The sequence below is a fragment of the Colletotrichum truncatum genome, assembly GCF_014235925.2.
Source record: "Colletotrichum truncatum strain CMES1059 chromosome Unknown Contig_0003, whole genome shotgun sequence".
Classification (NCBI taxonomy): Eukaryota; Fungi; Ascomycota; class Sordariomycetes; order Glomerellales; family Glomerellaceae; genus Colletotrichum; species Colletotrichum truncatum.
The window spans coordinates 4810003-4822331 of NW_027222400.1; the positions used below are offsets into that span (position 1 = coordinate 4810003).

The 12329-nt window shown below is 52.1% G+C and overlaps 3 protein-coding genes across 3 annotated transcripts; 1 reads left to right on the forward strand and 2 right to left on the reverse strand.

Moving 5' to 3' along the window:
- Positions 1-844, forward strand: CTRU02_206188 (pathogenesis-related protein; the record flags this gene model as incomplete). Its single annotated transcript, XM_036728635.1, has 2 exons — positions 1-755; positions 823-844. The coding sequence occupies 2 exons, from the start codon at positions 1-3 to the stop codon at positions 842-844; spliced, it is 777 nt and encodes a 258-aa protein (XP_036579524.1).
- An 8018-nt stretch (positions 845-8862) lies between these two features.
- On the reverse strand, positions 8863-9027 carry CTRU02_206189 (uncharacterized protein; the record flags this gene model as incomplete). The annotated part of the gene is made up of 1 exon (XM_036728633.1): positions 8863-9027. The coding sequence occupies one exon, from the start codon at positions 9025-9027 to the stop codon at positions 8863-8865; it is 165 nt and encodes a 54-aa protein (XP_036579522.1).
- Positions 9028-9234: 207 nt separating this feature from the next.
- Positions 9235-11985, reverse strand: CTRU02_206190 (CP2 transcription factor; the record flags this gene model as incomplete). Its single annotated transcript, XM_036728632.1, has 3 exons — positions 9235-11449; positions 11672-11824; positions 11972-11985. 3 exons carry the CDS (start codon positions 11983-11985, stop codon positions 9235-9237), a joined length of 2382 nt encoding a protein of 793 aa, XP_036579521.1.
- Between the last annotated feature and the right edge of the window lie 344 nt (positions 11986-12329).

The window sequence follows — 12329 nt, forward strand, 5'->3', positions numbered from 1 at the left end:
ATGCGTTTCACCGCTGTTGTCGTCGCCGCGACTGCTCTGGCCGCCAACGTCTCCGCCTCTGCCTGCCGTCCCAACGGACGCCCTTCCGGCAAATGGGGCAACTGGGGTGGACACGGCAACTGGGGAAGAGTCACTTCCACCGTGACCTCCACCATCACTCCCAGCGCCCCTGCGCCTACCGTCCCGGCCGTTGTGCCTACCCCCGAGCCCGTCGTCGAGGAGCCTGTTGAGACTACCCCGTCCGTCACGCCTACCCCCGCTGCCGAGCCCGTTGTTGAGCAGCCCGTCGTTGAGGAGACCACCTCCTCCGCCGCTCCCACCGCCACTGCCGCCGCCTCTTCCGGCAGCTCTGGTCTTTCCTCTGACCAGCAGAAGGCCCTCGACGCCCACAACGCTGCCCGTGCCGAGGTCGGTGTTCCCGACCTTGTCTGGGACGCCACCCTCGCCTCCAACGCCCAGGAGTGGGCCACCCACCTTCTGTCCGTCGGCGACCTCACCCACTCCCAGACCAACAGCGAGGGTGAGAACCTGTACATGCAGTACAGCACCGATGCCCCCAACGTCAACGCCGCCAACGCCTGGCTCGGCGAGAAGTCCCTGTACAAGGGAGAGACCATCAGCGCCGACAACTACATGGGCTTCGGCCACTACACCCAGGCCGTCTGGAAGTCCACCACCAAGGTCGGCATGGCCTTCGCCACCGACTCCAAGGGTGCCACCTACGTCGTTGCCCGCTACTCTCCCCCCGGCAACTAGTAAGTTTAACCCAATCTAGACAAAAAGACTCTTTCAAGAACTGCGTCACTAACACACACCTCACAGCCTCGGCGAGAAGCCCTACTAAGTCAGTTCGACAAAACGACATTCGCCACTGGAAGGACTTTGTATATGACGGGATCATACCAAGGCATGGCAAACCTATTCCTGGTAGCTGGCTGGACCGACAACATTCAAACCTTTTATCTCTCTCTCTCTCTCTGATTCACTGAGGGGAGGGGGGACATTCTTGTATATGATTTGAAGGGTTGAAAATACCGACACCGCTTGAGGGGCAAACAAAATCAAGGCCGGATCATGAGGGATTGTGTGTCTGGGACTGCTTTCGTGACCTCAGGTGGAACGCCACATGACCTGATGAGACATAGTAAAACAAGCCTTATGATGCTTCATGAATTATTTGTGTCTCAGAATGCTTAGATGTGATATGTGACTTCCATGCGCCTAAAATACTCAAATGTCGAGTGGAGTAAACATGTTATGAGAATTGTCTCTTTGACTCAGATCGGACTTTTCAACCCCTTGTGCCTGCCTACAAGAGAACTGCAACGGCCCAGGATTGTAATCTACAAGTTTGCTTTTGAACTACCAGCATAGCCTGTGACAGCAGCGGGCCGTGGACGAGACAACCGCTGGGTAGACATGGGTTCATAGAATAGGTATTCACACAAAAGTCAGTTTGGGTGTACAAGATAAGTCGTACGAGCGTTAGAAAAAGGAATCTTTTCATTTGTGGTGAAGATGTATGTCTTTGCGTGAAACAAATTGTAGAAGGCTAGGTTGAGTTGGGTGGGAGATGTATCCCATCCGGTTGCGCATCACATGGGCAGTTGAGATTGTCAACCTACGTGAGGCTTGGGTTGGGTGCCCAGCAGCCGGTAGCTGGGCGGCCACGGAACCCCTTTAACCAGAAATTCCAACTCTTGCAGCAGCCCAACCCCTTTCAACTAAAGGCTTCATTTCGTCTGGCTCTATGACTGATCACCCCGAAACTTGAACCTTTCAAGCCCCGTGAAGTTTGTTTCACTTTTGAGGATTCTTGAACCAGGCAAAGGCTATGCGTCTGGGTGAAGTCTCGAGGAGCCGACAAATTCAAAATTGAAGACCAAAACCGGGCAATGACACGAGTTGCCATGCCGAGTCAACTCACTCAGCCTACCCGAGAAAGCCAAAGCGACATCTTCTAACCTCATAAAGAATCGAGAGAGTTAGTTTATGTTAGATGTGCATCCTGGCGGCATGAGTCTGGTTCAACGACCGCAAGCCAACTCTCATCGTTCCAACAACATTCATGTCAAGAAAGCCATGATCGCTGCCCTAAGATCACACCTCCAGCTTGATGCCTGATCAACAGCTCAAGTTGAGAAAGGGACAGTCACCGAGACAAAACATTCAAACGGATAATTCAAGAATCTCAGACAGAAATCCATGCCAAAGGTTGAACCATGCAACCGTTTGCGAACTTTCGCCGGCTTCTAGCCGCGACAGTCTCAGTGACTCCCATAACTCCATTGAGGCCACATTAAACCCCTTAAATCGCCCATGAAAGACATCCCATGTAATAGGACTAAGATAGGTCATAGCCATGTCTCAGAGCCAACATATCTTCATAAAGCGCAAGTCGTCTCTATCGGGATCAGATGCTTTCCCTGATTCCCCACCAGCAGAAACTTCTGGAAGAAAACTTGCGAAGCCTTTGGACTTCTACCGGACTGCCCGCAGTAAAGAAACAGTATATAGAAAGGGATACAATCTACTCAGCACTCGCTGACCATCAAAGCAACAGCGAGCATAAACTCCAAGGGACTTCCCTTGACGCCGCCATGGCAACCATAATATGCCATACTCCAGATCTTTAAACTGTACTCGAAGCTCTCGCCTCCAGCATCCAGAAAAATGTAATAGGCGATACCTTCTTGTCTACTCCCAACCACACAACCCAGTCCAGATTAAGGCACGTTCGTATCCCGAAGCCTAGTGGCCAAGTTATAGCCGCATGGGCCTCTCCAGAGCGACGTCAACTGCCCCTGCATTCCGGATGCTGTCCAGACCGACTGCCGATGAAGTCCAAGGTGAGGATCGTTGTGTCGTTGAACCGAAGCTGAACCTGCCGTATCGAAATCGTAGTCGTACCATCATTCCTCAGACTCTTCAGCCGCCGTAATGGTTTGTTGCAGCCGAGTAACAGCACCCTAGCCACGACAGCTTCAACGTAACATACTCATTTCCACCTCTTCTCAAATGTGACGTCGTCTAAAGATCCTCGTGATGTGGTCGTCCCATTCAAATAAGTCGAATCGAATCAAATCTTGGCCGTAGTCGACACCGCAACGCCGTATCCATGAACCGCGTCAGTCCATCTTTGCCTTCCATCCCTCTTAATCCAATCTCTTGCAACGGCCTCCTCGATGATCCTCCAAGTAGTGTTGTCCTGGTCCGTTCCGGTTCGGCAGTAGTGGACGTTGTGATGCCGTAAATTGCCTCAAGTCGTCGTTCGCCCAAGTGTCGTAGCCCCCTATTCGCAACTTGACAGCACCCGTCTCATCCTTCACCATCTTCGAAATCCCATCAAATCCACAGCAGTGAATGCATCCACCTCTTCCCAAGTCCCTCATGCCATCATCATCCTCGTTGTCATGGTCGTCATCGCGTTCATTTTTACCGCTGACTGCATACATCAGAGGCAGTAAAACCCGCAGTCTCGTCACATATTTTCAAGACAGAGAAAAAGAAAAAAGACCACGGAAACATCAGCTAAATTTAGTCAAAAGCTGGGGAACACCTTGAATTAAAAACTGCCTGTCAAACTCAAATAACCCGCGGGCGAACAACTGCTCGCCGCCCGCCCCCCGTTCTGCCGCCAAATACGCCCCGATGGAAGCCCATAATGACGTACGGCCGATCATCGCCGATCACCATCGCCTCCTCTCACCTGAAAAGTAACCCCAACCCATCCCTCTATCGTTTCGGATGGCCGTAAAAGGACAAGACCCGAATTGATTGGGAAAAAAATGGAAACGTTCAGAAACTCAACTGGCAGATAATGCGGCCGATTTTCAAATAAACGCAGCGCAGAAACAAGGGGGAAGAGGGAAAAAAAAAAAAAAAAGGCATATCGTGTAGCTCTCGCAGTTTCGCCTGCACGTCGAATCCAAACGGACGTAAAAAAGGGCTCACAGGATTTTCCCCGCTTCCAAGGAAAGGGCCATCCGCATCATCAGCCTCTGCAAATCTTTGCCGTCACTGAGGAGCCAGCACAAACCACGAGAGGAAAATCACTACCCCATTCTGCTCCAGCCTCTTGAAACGCTCAAACCGGTCAATGTCTGTCACTCACCCGCCAGCAAGAACAAAAACCATGGGTCCGCATCACCGTACCACCAATGTTTGCTCGTAGCTTGGGTTAGGGCCCCTCCCCGCCGCAACCCCCCCGCCACACAACGTGCCTTTGGGTACGCGAGACACAGGGAAGACATGAAGGGAAACCCGAAATTCGCCCATCTCAGCCCTAGAGAGAAGGGACACTGAACGGGTCTCGCGCCCAGAAGGGTACCAGAACGTGACGATCCTGTCCTAAACGGCACTTATTGCCGTCGCATTTGCGGTGAATTGGGTCGCAGATCACAAAACATCAGACACCGTCAACCATCCTAGATGATCGGGGATGTCCCAACCTCGAGCAGAGGAGAGGTTCTGATCTTCTCGCGGATCGTGCAATGGAAAACCGGCGGAAGTTCATCCTGCGTGGCGGCGACGTGTCGCCTCGCTACCTCTTCCATTGACCAGTGAAAATGCTCTCTCTGCTGCTCCATGGTATGGATTCAGGGACCCACGGCCTTTGTGGCCGAGAACATGACGTTCGTGAGACACTCATGTGCCCCGCAGCTTCTGCCAGTTGCAAAGTTGGGAAACTTTCCATGGGCAAGAAGGGAACAACGCATGCAAGATCGCCATCTCGGCTACTCGCTGTGTGAGGGGAACCATTCAAACCTGCAGGAGATGGCCCCGGATAATGGTGATAAGCTTAGAAAACACCATAACCTTGTGCCTCCCTAGCCCCCCGCCCCCCCTCGCCTCCTGGCGTTCTCAGTCAACCCCCATGTCCCAGAAGAACAGAGGGGATAGGGGAACCACCACCCGAGGATCTCCTTCGCAGTGTCCCCTTCCAAAGTTCTCCACCAAGGGCGTGGCGAGCTCCCTCAGACTACCGCATCAGGAAACGGACAGGCCATGTTCGTGGTTGCCATTGGCTCACCGTCAACGTTCCAACGGGATGATGAGCGTCAACCCTAATACCCGAGCAGAGGAACCTAGTCCCTTCAGTGTGGCTGACGTTCTGGAGGACGGGGGTAAGGAGTACACAAAGATGAGGGGGACTTCACCTAGGCGGTGCGTACCATGGAAGGAGGAATCGTTTCATAATGAATGCCAGAACGGTTTCTCCTTTGAGAGATAAGAGACCTGTTGAATGAACGCACCAAGAACTACCCCGCGAGTCCGGGAGATCGAACAACAGGCGATAGCCTCCCGTATGGGGGTTGTTGCCTCTTTATCTCCTTCGGCTCAACGGGGAGGGACCCCCTTGTGGCTCGGTTGAATCGTTTCTATTCTGATGCGGACCCCTCCGCCATGCTTCCCGTCCCCTATCCTCGGCGATCCCAGAGGTCTGGATGCGTGTAGGGGTGCAGCCATCCAATAGACTAACCAGTTGCTCGGCCTGATAGAAAGTGACTTCTTACTAACGAGACCCCAATGACACTCACCCCTGAGCGGCTAGTTGCCGCTGCACAACCGTACGCCGCACGACAACCAGTTGTTCATACCCCTTCGCTCTCCAGCTGTGGCAAATGCATGAGGCTGGAACCAGTCAGACGTTTTACACCACACCTTCCACACACCATGCACACACCCCTAGCGAATAGCGCAAACGACCTGCCTTTCGGTTGCTCAGCCACAGTAGCTGCGCAAGTCTCCAGTTAAATCCGCTGAGAAGTGTAGATGTGGCTCGCCCCCGATGCCACATACAGCAAGTGATCGTTCAGTTTGTGGCGTCAGAAGGAAACCGACCTCTGACCTCTGAAGTCTACGTGTAGATCCAATCGCTCGACAGGAAGAGTGCGACTCCTTGTCCAGCTGAGATTCTGGCTTCCAAGAGACTCTGACTGGTTCGTTCCCCTGATGTTATGCGGGTTGGAAGTCTAGTGTGCAGCACAAACCATCCTCTCACCGAGGGTGTGGCCACTTTGGATAGACATAACTGTGGCACCGATTGTGGCTGTACAATGGTGACATATCTCGTCTCTACTGACACAAACATTGCCAAAGAATTCGTCAGCCCTCCTTTTCCGTGCATACTGACCTGCGACTCACAGTCTAGACCTCAGAACAACCGCGAACGTTTATCCGAGGTCTCCAGGCACTTCTGCCCCAGATCGCCGGCGGCCCTCAACGATCGACACTCGTATATCCGCATCGGGAAACATGGTTGAGCCACTTCTGGAAGACAAGCTGCCTCGACGGCCAGACCCGCCTGTTGTCAAGCCTCGTGTTCCTAAGCCACTTGGGATGCTCGGAATGTCACTGTGGCGAGTGCCCTCCCTCGCCTCGTCTTCCCCGGTCGAATGCGCGTCGTCTTCCTCAAAGTACCGGTACTTCGTCTGCAGCTCTGTGGCTTTCACCCCACTCCAGGGTCTTGTGATGTCCTTATGCCCGCTGCATGATGCATGTCGGCGAGATATCCGCGGTTCTCTGCTTGCGCTCGCGTTCAGGCACAGGGTCTGCAGACCTCCTCGCTGCAAGGTGACGATGGTGGGTTATTGTTTGCAACTTTACATCTTGCCGGTAGATGCCTGATTGTGAAATAATGACAAGACGCTTCAAAATCCCAGCCTCCGAGAGATTGCTGAGCACCTGGACATCCTGGGTCATTCCCCATGCTGGCAGCGTTTTGTGACCCTGAGAAACCAGAGAGTTGCATCTGACGGGGGTAAGGGAGGCGGGAGACTTCTGACTGGAGAGGATCATCTCCCACCCGACCCCGGTTTCTGCATAGGTCATTTCAGGCCAACTCCAAATTCTCCGCATCGACCTCTCGCAATAGCCAAACGAGGCCGTACAACGGCCGACCTTATTCTCTTATGGTGATTTCCTGAAGTAGTATGCTGAAACAAGTACATACTCCAAGATGAACCACTGCAAGGTCTTCGAGAACCCAAATAATCGGACTGAAAACCTAGTGAGAAAGGCCACAGACGCTGCGGAACAAGAGTTCCTGTAGCTGATTGTGTTCCGCGATACAACTCGGAAAGGCAGAAGAGTTCTTTGATTGAAAACAACCATCCGCACCAGTAGATGTAAACTCAACATACCCGATGGTAATTGTCCATAGACACGACGGAGCCTCGTTACTGTGATATCCGAAAGTAAGGACGCTTCAGAAGTCCATATAAACTTAGCTTAAGTGCATACCAGGTACAACACCGTTAAGATTACCTTTTTTTAGTCTTCTCCAATCAGCTCACTTGACATTGATTGAATCTGGATGTCATGTAATGGGATCGCGGGGACGTATGCATCCATAGCCATCGGTACCTTAGCTGTATGTACTTCGTATGGCTTGCCAGCTCGGTAGAATACGCATAGGGACCGTTATATGGCCTACTATTGGGTGCTTGTTTCATAGGAGTAGCTAGCTGTTTGTGCTGGTCGCGCATTAGCTGACAATAAGAACTGTGAGCGAGCGACTGACATGGAACTTCTAGACCGCTAGAACGCGCAAGCACTCGCCACAATGCTCGCAGATCCCTCAACTCTGTTGGGTAAAAGAAACGTTGATCGGTGTGGCTTGCCGAACTGCCCTGTGGCCAGTGAGAGCTAGGTTCGGAGATTGTGGTGAGGGTCGATGGTCTCGTTGGGTACAAATGTACCGCGGGGATCGTACAGAAGAGCCGGAATCCAGCCGATGCTAGAGCCTGTAGGCACTTCCGGAGAACATAATATAGGATCGGATGAGGGCCGTCAGAGTCCCGTCATTACTAGTTGGTGACCCCGAAGTCTGCGGCGCTAAAAAAACAAAATTCAGTAGACACTCCACCTCCAACCCCTGTTTGCGCAAGACGTTCAGTGGAAAATTACGGATGTTCTTGACTGTTCAAATCTAAAGGCGTGTCAAAAGGAAAGGTATTTTTCGAAATTGCGACACCTTGTCGCAAGGTACCAAAATAAGACGGATGGCGCGGAACGTAGCTAGCGACCAAAGACTGCTCTCTACCAACGCTGTTGGAGTAGTTTCCAGAGACTTAATATCCTACATGTAACGTGAGAAGTTGTTCTCATCCGCCATCTTGTTGGTGCGATAATGATTGAACATGACAGGGGCGCGATGGAAGCGGACTCTATCATTTAAAAAACACTAGACGGGCGCATGCATGTCGTCAGTAGGTTTAACACCACCGAAGTAGCTCCTGTCATGGAAATGAGGGCTCCCATGCGAGATTAGCCACGGCATATCTGTCTCCCAATCACAGCGTCCGACGCGATCAATATTGCCTCTGCTCTTCTTGTCAGCAATAGCCGCTTCGCATAGTTATCTCGGAACCGATATGAGTTCTAGTGTTAGTGCATGTGTAAGCGGCTCTATTTCCCATTTTGATCACAGTCATTTACACGACGCCAATGTCGGCGCCCTTGTGGTTGAAGATTGCGGTGTCAAAGTAAACGGCGTAAATTCTGTCCTCTAGATTGACCAAAGGATCAGTGGGTATGGTGCTAAGATACAAGCTGCAATGTAGGAGAGCTCATGCTCTATGAAATGTGCCCTTCCGTGCTTGCATTAGTTCGTCAACAAGCTCCTCGACTTCTGCAAGCGAGCAAGAAGTCAATACATGATGGTTTGTGTAGAACAAATGAAAGACAGTAGGTTGGGCACCAAATAATATAGTAAAAGTTGATGCGAGAATCAAATAAAAAGCGAAAAAAAAGAAGTCGCGTCTTGGGCTGTCGACAAGCTCAAAATCTACCGCCAGGGTCAAGTGAAAGAACCAGGTCGTTTTCAGAATTTTGCCCGATTTTGTTGCGCTCCGTCTTTCAAAAAGCCCCTCGAATGTACCGACGATGATACTCAAAAGGGGCTGGATATCTTGCGTGTTTTGTTGCCATGACTGCCCATAATGACCCAGATCTAAATGCCCAAATCATAAACCCGCCCATGTATTTGGTGGCCTGAAGCATTGAAAAGAAGAAATGCCTCATCCAGAGGCTTGGTATCTCAAAATCAACAACGCCAACTGAGCGATATCCCAACCATGCGTGTACGAGTGCATATGTGTGCTCGTGCATCCTTGTGCCCCCGGAGGCATACCTGGTGACAGGCAACCGGGAACAAGCACAAAATCCCCTCTAGAGGCCAAACCCAATCGACTTTGTTGCTGATGTAGAAATGGGTCCAATTATGTAAAATTAGAAATTGAGGCGCAATTCGTAGCCTCCTTGGAGAGACGTTTGGTCCATAGCATCGCCATCACTTGGGTCGACCACCATGTCCCATTCTCTCTTGGGCTGAACTTCGTCCACGAGCTCCTTGATTTCGAGCACCATGTCTTGGCCTTCTCTTAGCTCCGAAATGACGTCGTCGTCCATTTCGACTTCAAGTCCACGTTCCAGCACATGAACTGTCCGCACAATCCTTGACGGTTCGATATTCCACTTGGTGGCAATACGGTAGTTGAAATCCTTCAAGTTTCGCTGAGCTAGGTAGATGGCTTTGTAGTACTCTCGCTTCTCAGGATCAGATGTGTTCGGCCGAATGACATAAAAGCAAGCCACAGGCTTAAGGACACGCTCTGGAGGAGGGCGGTATGATGGATCGACTCCAAGAGCCTCGATCCATCCGCTCAAGTTACCGGCGTCGTCCGTCTTGGTGATCTTTGTCGGCTGGTCAGAGCCTTGCCGCGAAGGAGGTTCGCCAGAACCTTCCCCGTCAAAACCTGACCATTGTCGGTTGGGCATGGCCGAAGCTTGAGATGCCAGAGACAGAGAACTAGGAGAGGGTGATACCAATGATGAACCAGCAACGGAACTGCGTCCGCTTCGAGCCTGCCAAGCTGGACCCTCGCGGGATTCCACCTTTGCAAGGTCGCCCTGTTCTCCGGGGAGCGAAACTGGGTGAAGATCAGGGTCGTCAAGGTCCTCGCCGCGTAGGTACAACACGCTAACAGGCCTGGTGCTCGTAAACATGTCTTGCAGTGTCTGAAGCTTGAAATGCAAGTCTTCTTCAAGTGGAGGACGGCTACCACCTCCAGCTGAACTTGTTGAAGACATTGACCAAGTCCGTTTGTGTTTCTGCACCTTGCCAGGTCGCTGATCTGTGCCCTTAACTTGTGCTGCAGCGGAGGACCTCTTGCGTTTACCGAAATCTTTCATGCCGCTCTCCGCTTGTGCGATTTGTTGTTTAAGCTTGTCAATGGTTTTCTTGACATGCGCAACATCATTGGACAGCTTGCGCTCAGCACCATGGTCACGGAACAGCTTGACCTTGCAGAAACAGATTTCGGGATTGGCGTCCGCTGCTGGCTGGCTGGGGTCCGAGGGCAAAGTGTTGGTCTTGGCGCAGAGCCGGACTGGGATACCCTTCACACCCTTCGAGTGGCTGAAGTCCGTCGACAGGAAGTTGAAGCGTACTGCAATGTTGCACTCAGGGGCACCATTGATTCCTGGAGTCCAAATTACAGAGAAGCCGTCGAATGAGGCCGATTCCAGCTCGATGCGAGTTCTTTTGTCGTCGCCCTCGGTGGGTTGTCCGGCTTCAACGTACTCTACGGCCTGCAGCTTTCCGCCTCTTTGGTGGGCCTCATTCGTGCCTCTTCCCTCCTTCCACAATGCCCAACAGACGCCAGGCTTTTGCCTCTGCTGCTCGTCTTCAAACGAGATACGCACAAATGTGCGGAATTTGGTGCCGGGAGCCACGGGAATGGTTGCATTGGTGTCAACGATGGAAAGTGAGTAGGCCTGACCTTTGTTGAGGTAGGTAACAGGGATCTCATCTGCATGCTTGATCATAGCGGTAGGCGCATTGAGAGTGGCATGGAATCGAAATTTCTCGGCGGAGGGCGGTAGAGCTGCAGCCATGGGCATGCCACCAAATTGTCGCCCCTGGAAGTCAACCATAGGCGAGTTGTGGAACGCACTGTCAATTGAAGCCATCCTTTCTTCAGATGGATCAGAGTTCATGGGAGATCCGTCCTGCTCCATGGTCTCATAACCGGTATCCTGATGCACAAATGTCGAAGGCGCAAAGGACTGTTGAGGGGCAGGAGGCTGAATGAAGGGGTTGAAATGCGGTTGAAATTGCTGAGGGTGCATACCCTGAAAACCAGCGAGATCCATCATGGCTGGGCCAGAGTTCATCGCACCTTCTGAAGTGGGCATGGACAATGGGGTTCCTAGGCCCATACCGAGTCCTAGGGTGGGTGTATGAAGGTCACCGGCTTGCGGGTGGTAGATGGTGTTGGTACCTCCCGGGGTAGGAGTGTAATAGCCAGGCGGCGCATTGGCGAAATTGGTGAAGGAAAACGAGTTGGGGTCCAGCAATGAGGGAGTGAATCTCCAAGGCTCATTTGTCGCTCTAGGTGTCGGATCTTGGTCCCTGAAAGCTTCATGACTGAGACTGTGGCTCCTGCGGGAAGTCTAACGTTAGAAAACACGTCATTTTGAGTCGAAAACCATGGAAATCAATCTTCGCTCTTGGATTGAATTCAAGAGCATGTAATTGATCCACCACTGAGTGTGTACCCCGCGTTTCCGTCTACTCAAGCCATCCCGGCGGGTGTCGCCGGAAGCCTCAATGAACGGCAAACACAAGCTTCAGCGGAAAACTGGCTGGGGGCACGGTACTGACCTTTCTTGGATTCCGGGTACGGGGGGAACAACGGTTGCATCGACAGTAGCGACCTGTGAAGCACCAACTGGTGCAGCGGTTGTAGCAGCTACCTCGGGGAACTGCTTTCTAAACGTAGCCAGCAGTTCATCGCCGGGTTTCTGCGCGCTTGTTCTGAGGAGGAGTATACGAGTCAGCGATAGCCCGGGACAGGCGCAAAAGGTTTCGTGATGGTGTAACGGCGGGCAGCGTGCGTGCGGGGAGCCAAGTCGCACAGCTATTTTTGTCGGCGCATAAGGGACGGGATATGACAGAGCTTACCTTTGACGAAACATCTGGAGAAAATGTGTGCGCTGCCAGTGACAGCGGTTCTTTAACGGTATTCAGCAGTTGTACGGGTGGTCTCCCGTATATTTTCAAGTTCCGTCTGACGAGTGATAGAAAAAATCGAATTGTCGCCCTCGTATGGCTTTAGCTTGTTTGCACTTCCCCTGCTGTGATTCAGATGAGCTGGGTTGGTCCGGGCTTTTTCTCTTTTCCCTCTGTTCTGTTCTTCTTTTTTTTTCTTCTCCCTTTTCTAACGAGCGTAAGTCAGGTGGGGGAAAGCCGGCTGGCGCTTCATAAAGCGATGATAGAGAAAACGAGTGAAAGGGTCGGCTATGGTGTCGCACGCGGTGAC